At 45.6% G+C, this 8,673-nt stretch overlaps 1 protein-coding gene across 2 annotated transcripts; it reads left to right on the top strand.

Annotated features, from left to right (window-relative positions):
- The first annotated feature begins 3,613 nt into the window (after positions 1-3,613).
- On the top strand, positions 3,614-5,810 carry LOC311095420 (uncharacterized protein). 2 transcript variants are annotated; one of them, XM_084133900.1, is made up of 7 exons: positions 3,623-3,798; positions 4,067-4,111; positions 4,220-4,381; positions 4,465-4,776; positions 4,992-5,024; positions 5,180-5,260; positions 5,402-5,709. In XM_084133900.1, exons 1-7 carry the CDS (start codon positions 3,723-3,725, stop codon positions 5,437-5,439), a joined length of 747 nt encoding a protein of 248 aa, XP_083990026.1. In that variant the 5' UTR covers positions 3,623-3,722; the 3' UTR covers positions 5,440-5,709. The 2 variants fall into 2 exon arrangements, with proteins under 2 accessions (XP_083990025.1, XP_083990026.1); XM_084133899.1 differs by having other exon boundaries at positions 3,614-3,798; positions 4,067-4,381; positions 5,402-5,810.
- Positions 5,811-8,673: the final 2,863 nt, after the last annotated feature.

Here is an 8,673-nt window from a genome sequence, read left to right as displayed (position 1 = left end):
GTCCTCCGGACGCAATTCTTTAATTGCAAGCAGGGACCTCGGCAGACCATACGTGCCTTTGCTTTGCAACTGCGAGAACAATTGTTTCGGCTGAAGAAGAGACAGGACCATGGGCTTGGAGAAGGAGAGGCCCTCTTAAAGGACCAGTTTCTTTTGGGGTTGCGAGATGGCCCAATACGTCAGAGCCTCCGAATACAACTTCGCCGCAATCCTACTCTGACGTTTGACGAGCTACGCCAGGAAGCTCTGGCCCTCGAACAGGATCATGCAGATACCTCAGATCCCTCCCACTGTATGGCCACCAATGCTGCCAGTAATCCCCTGCCTCCTGCTCCGCCCGACTGGAAACAGGCCTTACGAGAAGAGCTGAGAAGAGATGTCCGTGATCAGATGACAGAGCTGTCTAAAACTTTCCTAGAAGAACTACGCCGAGAACATTACCGGCCATTGCCACCGGCACGAGAGCGAGCATACTCCGAAGGTAGTCGATTCCCAGAGCGACGTCCACCCCGGTCATCCGGTCTCCGTTTCCAATGGGACGAACAAGGACGTCTCTTTTGCAATGGATGTGGCAAACCAGGCCATTACGTCCGGCAATGCAGCGCACGCCGGGATCGCAGGGGGGTTTTTAGAGTCTCCGGCCACTGTGGGTCAAGTGGTCGGGACCCCCCAAATCGACCCCTCTCCATTGGCGGCCAGGAACTGTCTAGTCGGGCGCTGTCCCCTCGTGGTGGTTCAAGTCAATGGGACCGAAGTCCAATGCCTCCTGGATACCGGTTCCCAGGTCACGCTGTTCTCCGAAAGCCTGTCTCGGGAGTTATTCGGGGTCCAGGGCCATTCGGCCGCAGATGCCCCTTGGTTAACCCTGCGTGGGGCAAACGGTTTGGACATTCCGTATGTGGGCTATCTGGTCACAGACCTGGAGGTTCATGGGACCCTTGTGCCTCAAAAGGGAGTTGTGATCGTACGGGATACATGTCTGGGAGCTCACCATGCCCTATTGGGGATGAACGTCATCACAGACTGCTGGGAGGAGTTGTTTAAAGCGAGACCCACCCCTTCGGCTCCGAGGGAGGAAAAACAGGAATGGGATCGGATCGTGGCTGATTGTCGCCGGGTCCGCATGGCTGATGCCCAACGGAACCGAGAGAGTGTGGGGAGAGTGATGTGTCGCTACGCACTGTCAGTCCCGGCCCAGAGCGAGGCCATTATCTGGGCCCGCCTTCCTGCCCAGCTTCACGGGTCCCAGGAATGGATCCTGGTGGAGCCTCACTCAGACTGCCAGGCTGTGGAAGTGGCCCGGGGATTGGCTTCTGTCCGCTGGGGTCGGGTTGCCGTAAGACTGAGAAACACGAATCCCTATGCAGTGGATCTGCATCGACACCAACGTCTGGCTCGGGTTACCATGGTAAGCCCCCAACAAGTTCACGAGGAAGGAGAGTTTCGATTCTGCCAGGTGGGTCCAACGGTAGTGGAGGTGGCCTTGGCACAGACCGAATCCCCTGCAAGCAGAAAGGAGGAAGCGCTGCCGGCCCACCTTGCGGGAGAGTCCTTACGAGGTGACGGGTTGGAAGAAGGGCAGGCGAAGCAACTCTGGGACTTCCTGGTGAGGTGGAAGCATCTCTTCTCCGCACATGATGAGGATTATGGGCGGACTGACATCGTAAAGCACCAGATCCCTACTGGGGATGCCCCTCCGAGCCGGGAACGCTATCGTCCCGTACCCCCGACTCTGTATGCTGAGGTTCGTGCCCTCCTACGAGGAATGCTGGAGAAGGGGGTTATCCGAGAGAGCAGCAGCCCGTGGGCAGCACCGATCGTCCTCGTTCGGAAGAAGACCGGGGCATGGCGATTCTGCGTTGATTATCGGAAGCTGAACCATGTTACCAAACGAGACGCCTTCCCCCTGCCGCGGGTCGAGGACTCCCTGACCAGCCTCACTCGGGCCGCCTGGTATTCTACCTTAGACTTGGCTAGCGGTTACTGGCAAGTTCAAGTGGAGGAAGGAGACCGGGAAAAGACTGCTTTCACCACCCCCTTTGGCCTCTTTGAGTGGGAGCGCATGCCGTTTGGTTTGTGTAACGCTCCCGCCACCTTCCAACGGCTCATGCAGCGCTGCTTGGGAAGCCAGCTTATGGACACCACGCTCGTCTACTTAGACGATGTCATTGTGTACTCTCCCGACTTTGAGTCTCACCTCCGACACCTGGAGCAAGTATTCCAGTCCTTGGAACGGTACGGATTAAAGCTACAGCCCGAGAAGTGCCAGTTGCTCAGGAAAGAGGTAAAGTTCCTGGGCCATCGAGTCAGTGCGGCTGGGATTGCGGTGGACCCCGAAAAGGTGTCGGCCGTCCAGGAGTGGACCGCGCCGAGGACGGTGCGTCAAGTGAGATCCTTCCTGGGATTCGTGGGATACTACCGGTGGTTCATCAAGGACTTTGCCAAGATCGCTAAACCCCTTGAACCAGCTGCTTGGAGGCTCGGGGCGGACCCGGGGTCGTGGGTCCCCTACCATCTTGTGGGACCCCGCCTGTGAGTTGGCCTTTCAGAAGCTAAAACAAGAGCTGCTCCAAGCCCCGATCTTGCGCCTCCACCTTGCTTATGAGCAGGTTTCCGCCCGAATCGAACGAGCTGCACGGAAGAACAAAAGATTATACGATCGGACAGCTCGTGAGGCTCTCCTGCTGCCGGGAGAAAGGGTCCTGGTCAAGGACAGTCGGCGCCAGGGAAAGGGAAAGTTGAGTGACCGTTGGGAGCCCCGACCTTACGTGGTCCAACGACAACCCCGACCTGACCAGCCCGTGTACCTCCTTCGCCCTGAAGGAGGAACCAGCCCAGAACGGGACAACCGAGGCCAGCCTCCGGCACGGTACGGAGACTGGGTAGAGCCACCACGAGTCTGTCTGCTTGGCACTGAAGCCCTTCAGCCGTAAGTTCTCTGTCTGCCACCTGTAAAAGAGGAGGATTACGTGCCTGTACACTCACCTGTCTGCCTTGCCGATGAAGCCCTTCAGCCGTAAGTTCTCTGTCTGTCACCTGTGGAAGAGGAGGATTACGTGTCTGTATACTCGCCTGTCTGCTTGGCAGTGAAGCCCTTCAGCCGTAAGTTCTCTGTCTGTCATCTGTAGAAGAGGAGGATTACGTGCCTGTACACTCACCTGGCCGCTCTACAGTGAAGCTCTCCAGCCGTAAGTTCTCTGCCGGACATCTGCAGAAGAATAGGAGTACGTACCCGAAACACCCACCTTACTGCTCCACCACAGTCCCTCCGGTCGTAAGTCCCGACCCGTCCTCCTTCTGGGAAGAAGAAGGGAGTACGTCACCCGAAATACGCACCTGAACGGTCCTCCAGCAGACCCCCCCCCCCCCCCTTCCTTGTACTCTGTGGGCCTCCGGCGGTCCGCAGGACGGAACGACCCTGCCCAGAAGACTCACCATTTTAGATCCCCTTACCCATTTTTATACTCAGTAAAATACTGTGTTATTGGAAGTCTTGTTGTCTGTCGTCCTTGCCTGGCCTCTGTCCGACTCCCCAAGGGTGGTACGGGTCTTAGGGGTGGGTGCAGCCTGATTTGGCCCGCCCCGACCTGTGACATCAACACTTTGTGTCATTGAGGAGCAGCTGTAGCAGATTCAGGACTAAACACGTTAGGCTGATGACATGAAGTTATGACCACAGGAACTGATGCTGTTTAAAAGAAGAACTGAGTGAATAATGAACCATGGAAGACGGACAGAGACAGAAAATGGCTGATAAGAGTTTGCTGGCACTGATTTTTCTCTGCTCATTTCTCAAAGGTAAATGAATCTGTGTCATACAAGATATTTAAAATGTGATTATGATCATTGTTTGCACTATAGTCTGTAGAAAAGTATTTCATGTTAAGATGATTTAATTTGGATTGGTGAATATATAAGAGCACTTTTCTTTGATATTTATGTGGTCAACACCGGGTTACATGTAGATTTATGTCGTCTACTTTATAACTACGTAATTGTAAGCCGTGTTTAAGAGTGAAAAAGTATCTGATGGACAATCTGAACACTCATATCTACTCTGCCTCAGGTACCAGTGGAGAGATGACACATCTCAGTGTGTTCAGCAGTGATGGTGAGAACGTCAGTCTGACCTGTAGAAATGCTCTTACTGACTGCACATCAACTACATGGATGTACAGTAGAGAAAGTAGTTCAGTGTCACTTGTATTATTTGAAGAAGGGATGAAGAAGAAAGACACAGAGAGATGTGAGAGACTGAGTCTGGGGTCTGACTGCTCTCTGAACATCTATAAAGCCACAACTGAAGATCATGGACGTTACACCTGCAGGCAATTTAGGAATCAACATTTGGATGCATGCATTTATCTGCATGTTCTTCAAGGTCAGTGTTTCAGTTCATTAATAAAAGACCATGATTGTTTCTTTCTTACTTTGAAATAAATGTCTGTGTGATTTCTGTTTCAGTCTCTCCATCATCCACACAGACTGAGATTAGACCTGGACGCTCGTTCACTCTCTCCTGTCAGTTGTATGTACATGCTGTATATAGTTGTGATGATCTCTTCTATAAAGAGGGAATTAAGCTGGTCTGGAAGAATAAGACTGATGTGGATCTGCAGTCAGACTCCAGATATCAGATCTCATTCTCTCCTAAACACTGTACCAGTTCTCTGACTACAACACTCCTCAATGAAGACAACAACACAGAGTGGAGATGTGAGATTACTAAAGGAACTGAAGTCGAGACCTCAGTCAGATATACTGTCACATACTTGGGTAAGAAAACGAAATGTCTGCCAATGTCAGTATTCAGCTCAATGCTGGACATGCTGTATGAATATTCCTCTATAAGTCTGTAAATATAAATAATGCTGTTCTGAAGAGATCAGTTCGTCAGTTACTTTGACTATAATCATATGTATCTTGTGATACTGTATTATTCCATCTCTGTGTCTGATGCAACTGTTTATTCCTCTTAATCTATTCACCAGACAACAAGACTTTAGCTGGATTATCACTCAGAGGTATGAAATGTCTTTAACACATTGCAGTGCATTATACTGAGAACATTTGTTGTCATTGTTGTTTCATTTATCATCATTTACAGTTTCATGGATTGAGTTTGTTTATTGTCTTGTGCTGTAACCTCTATCTGAATGAGTCTGTCTCTTTGCTGTAGTGATTATACTTATCATTGAGATCGCAGTATTAACTACTCCTACTGTTATTCTCCTATGGATCATCTGTGAAAGGAGAGCTGGTGAGATTTGAGACTCTTTACAACATCTGTGATCAGAAAGTCACAGATACACCATCTGAAATATATTCAAGAGTTAATCAGTCTTCTTACCACATGATACTATATGAGAGGTTTGATATAACGGTGTGCTTTTATTCACAGATAATAGAAGAAGAGGTCAGGACACCCAGAAGACATAGTGATGTAAATAATACTGATTGAACCACCCTCTTGGCAACTATAAAAATATGCATTTTTATAGATAGAAATTTTAAAGGCAAAACAATTAAAAGTTTAAAAATATTAAAAGTTATGTAAAATGATATATAAAGAGAGAGAGATAAAGTGAGAGATAGATTGTAAGTACATGTGAAATGTATAAAAATGACACTGTAACATTCTGTTATCCTGAATTCATAATCTATTGCTTATGACATACTTCAATTAAAGCTATAGGCCTGCTTATAATTAACAGATGTGAATGTAAATCTTTTTGACTGCTTGATTTTTATCAGTCTTTTGATGACTTTTTGATTTTGTCTTTCATTATTCCACTAAATTGTCAAAATTCATCTCAGCCTTTTTATTTTATTTATATATATCAGATATATTTAATATATTCTGCTAAAATCCAAGACTGTTGGGATGTCACATCTGTTCCTCATTCACATGCAGTTATCGTTAAAGGGTTAGTTCACCCAAAAATTAATTACTCACCCTCATGTCGCTCCAAACCCGTAAGACTTCCGTTCATCTTCTGAACACAAATGAAGATCTTTTTGATGAAATCTGAGAGATTTCTGTCCCTTCATAGACATCTATGCAACTGACACTTTGATGCTTCAAAAGGTTCATAAAGAGATCATAAAACTAATCCATATGAATTGAGCAGTTTATTTATTAAGCGTGCAGGGCAACCAGCCAGTAGAGCATTACAATAATCTAGCCTTGAATGTTGTGGTCGATAGTGTCAAATGCAGCACTAAGATCGAGTAACACTAATAGTGAGATACAACCACGATCGGATGATAAGAGCAAATCATTTGTGACTCTAATGAGAGCTGTCTCAGTACTATGATACAGTCTAAATCCTGACTAGAAATCCTTGCATATATCATTTATATCTAAAAAGGGACACAGTTGTGAGGATACTGCCTTTTCTAATATTTTTGACAGAAAATGTAGATTTGAGTTCAGTCAATAATTGACAAATTCTGTAGGATCAAGTTGTGTGTTTTTAAAGAGGTTTCATAAGAGCCAGCTTAAAGTTTTCTGTACATATCCTAATGACAAAGATGAATTAATGATATTAAGAAAAGGATCTATAACTTCTGGAAGCATCTCTTTCAATAGCTTAGTCGGGATAGGGTCTAACATGCATATTGTTGATTTTGATGATTTAACAAGTTTAGACAATTCTTGATCTCCTTTAGCGAAGAATGAATGGAATTTTTCGGTAACACTTTATAATAACTCCACGCTATTAAGCATTAGTAAACAATTAATTCATCATTTATAAAGCATTAATAGACATTAATAAGCAGTATATAAATACAGCTATAAATGCTATATTCTTGTTTTAAAAGCATATCTATAATTTGTTTAATAATTGTATTTTCATACTTTATTAATGATCAATTTATCATTTCTAAATGAAGTATTGCATTATTTACAAAATAGTTATTTAGGAATTGTCAGTGGTTCATAAGATCACTTCGGATGTTTCGGATGTTTTTTATGGGTAAGGAATTCCATATCCCCACTACTCTAACCGAAAAAGCTTTTTGACCAAAGGCTGTTTTTCTAGCCTGACGTCGTCATACTCAGATTCTAGTCAGAATGCGAGTCTGATACTGCTCCATTGAACTTTGATTATGGGGCGTGTTTCAACCGAACCAGGAAAGAAAATGCCTCTGCACTCAATTGGATAGACCTACAACCAATCAGAGCAACAGAGTAAGTGACGTATGTTCTTCATTCATGTTTCCGATCGCGGTTCTCTGTTCCTCTTTTAATATTAATGCGCTGTCGATATCTTCTATAACAGACGCGATGGCGGAATCTACACATGATGATGTTTCGTAAACAAAGTTCGGGAGAAGCACCGAAGTCCGAATACCGAGCCTGCCCTCTCCTCGGACAGCACCCCAAATATGTATTTATTCTATCTGACTTATTTATAAGTGTGAAATCTAAATTCTCCAGAGGCAGTCATCTTTTATTTTACTGTCTATGCATCTTTGTTGTAAACGAATTCAACCCAAGCGCTCTTTGATGACGTGGATGATTACGTTACCGTTGCTCATCTGTCCATCATCGATTAAAGCCCGCCCTGCCGGCAATTTGATTGGCTCGGCCTTCTGGGAGCCGAGCATAATTACTCCTCAACGGATCGAGTCCAGACCGAACTTCCCGACCAAAAAATGTTGTGGGCGGGGTTCGGGCTGGCACCCAGGCTACTGTTTTTCTATACTGCGGTACCAAATCTCCCCTAGCAGATGCTCTAGTCCTACCGGCACTTCCGTTATGGGCCAAGCATCTCTTAAGAGTTTTGTACATCAGGCATACATCAGTGTAAAAAAATAAATTATTAAAAATTTTAAAATGAACTTTTTCAAGATCGAACAGTGATGATAGTCCCTTGTTTTTATTTAAATTAAAGTTTGGATGCATGTCCTAGTTCTGAAATCTTCTCAGTCAGGCTGACTATTTCCCTGCAATTAACACATGTGAAACCCCCATCGCTGACAGAGAAGGCTATACTGACATGTGGCAGGCAGTGCAAGTGACAATAACAGGAGAAGATGACATGACTTAAGGGGGTCGCACACCGGACGAGAAGCGCAGCGCCGCGCCACGTCGCGTCTAGGACAACTCGAGGTATCGCACACCATACACGCACTTTCTCAGTTTATGGCCAGCAATTTTGTTATGTTTGTGGACATTATGAAATTAAGATAATGTCTGTACTATGTTATGATTGTACTGTACAATAGAGAGCCTAAGTCCCTCCCCTTCCGGTCGACCACCATGGGACCTTAATTCGGAAGAATATTGTATGGAAGTCAAGGGCGAGAGACAACAAATATTTTGATCTCGTTTGAATTGTGCCCTAAATTACACATATGATGTTTGTCTATTTAAAAGATACATTTTAAAGTCAAGAAAGTCGCAGTTCGATGTAAAACTGTTGAGGTTTAAGACTGTGAAAATACGTAATTACAAAGACTACAAACCCAAAAGGCGCACATGTGACATCATACCTTTTCTCTAAATGAATGAAGCTAACTTTACTGAAGCTAACGTCTGTCATTCTTTCTATAGTCTTACATTATAATCGTAACGTTACGCCGTCATGCCTGAGTGTTTTGTACGAACGGATGGTGACGTACATATAGTGCCGAGAGACGAGAGATGTAGTTCATTGAGCGATT

Source organism: Abramis brama (genome assembly GCF_963993115.1).
Source record: "Abramis brama genome assembly, chromosome: 13".
NCBI lineage: Eukaryota > Metazoa > Chordata > Actinopteri > Cypriniformes > Leuciscidae > Abramis > Abramis brama.
Note: the sequence above shows the minus strand (reverse complement) of the source record. Positions and strands in the feature narration are given on the sequence as shown.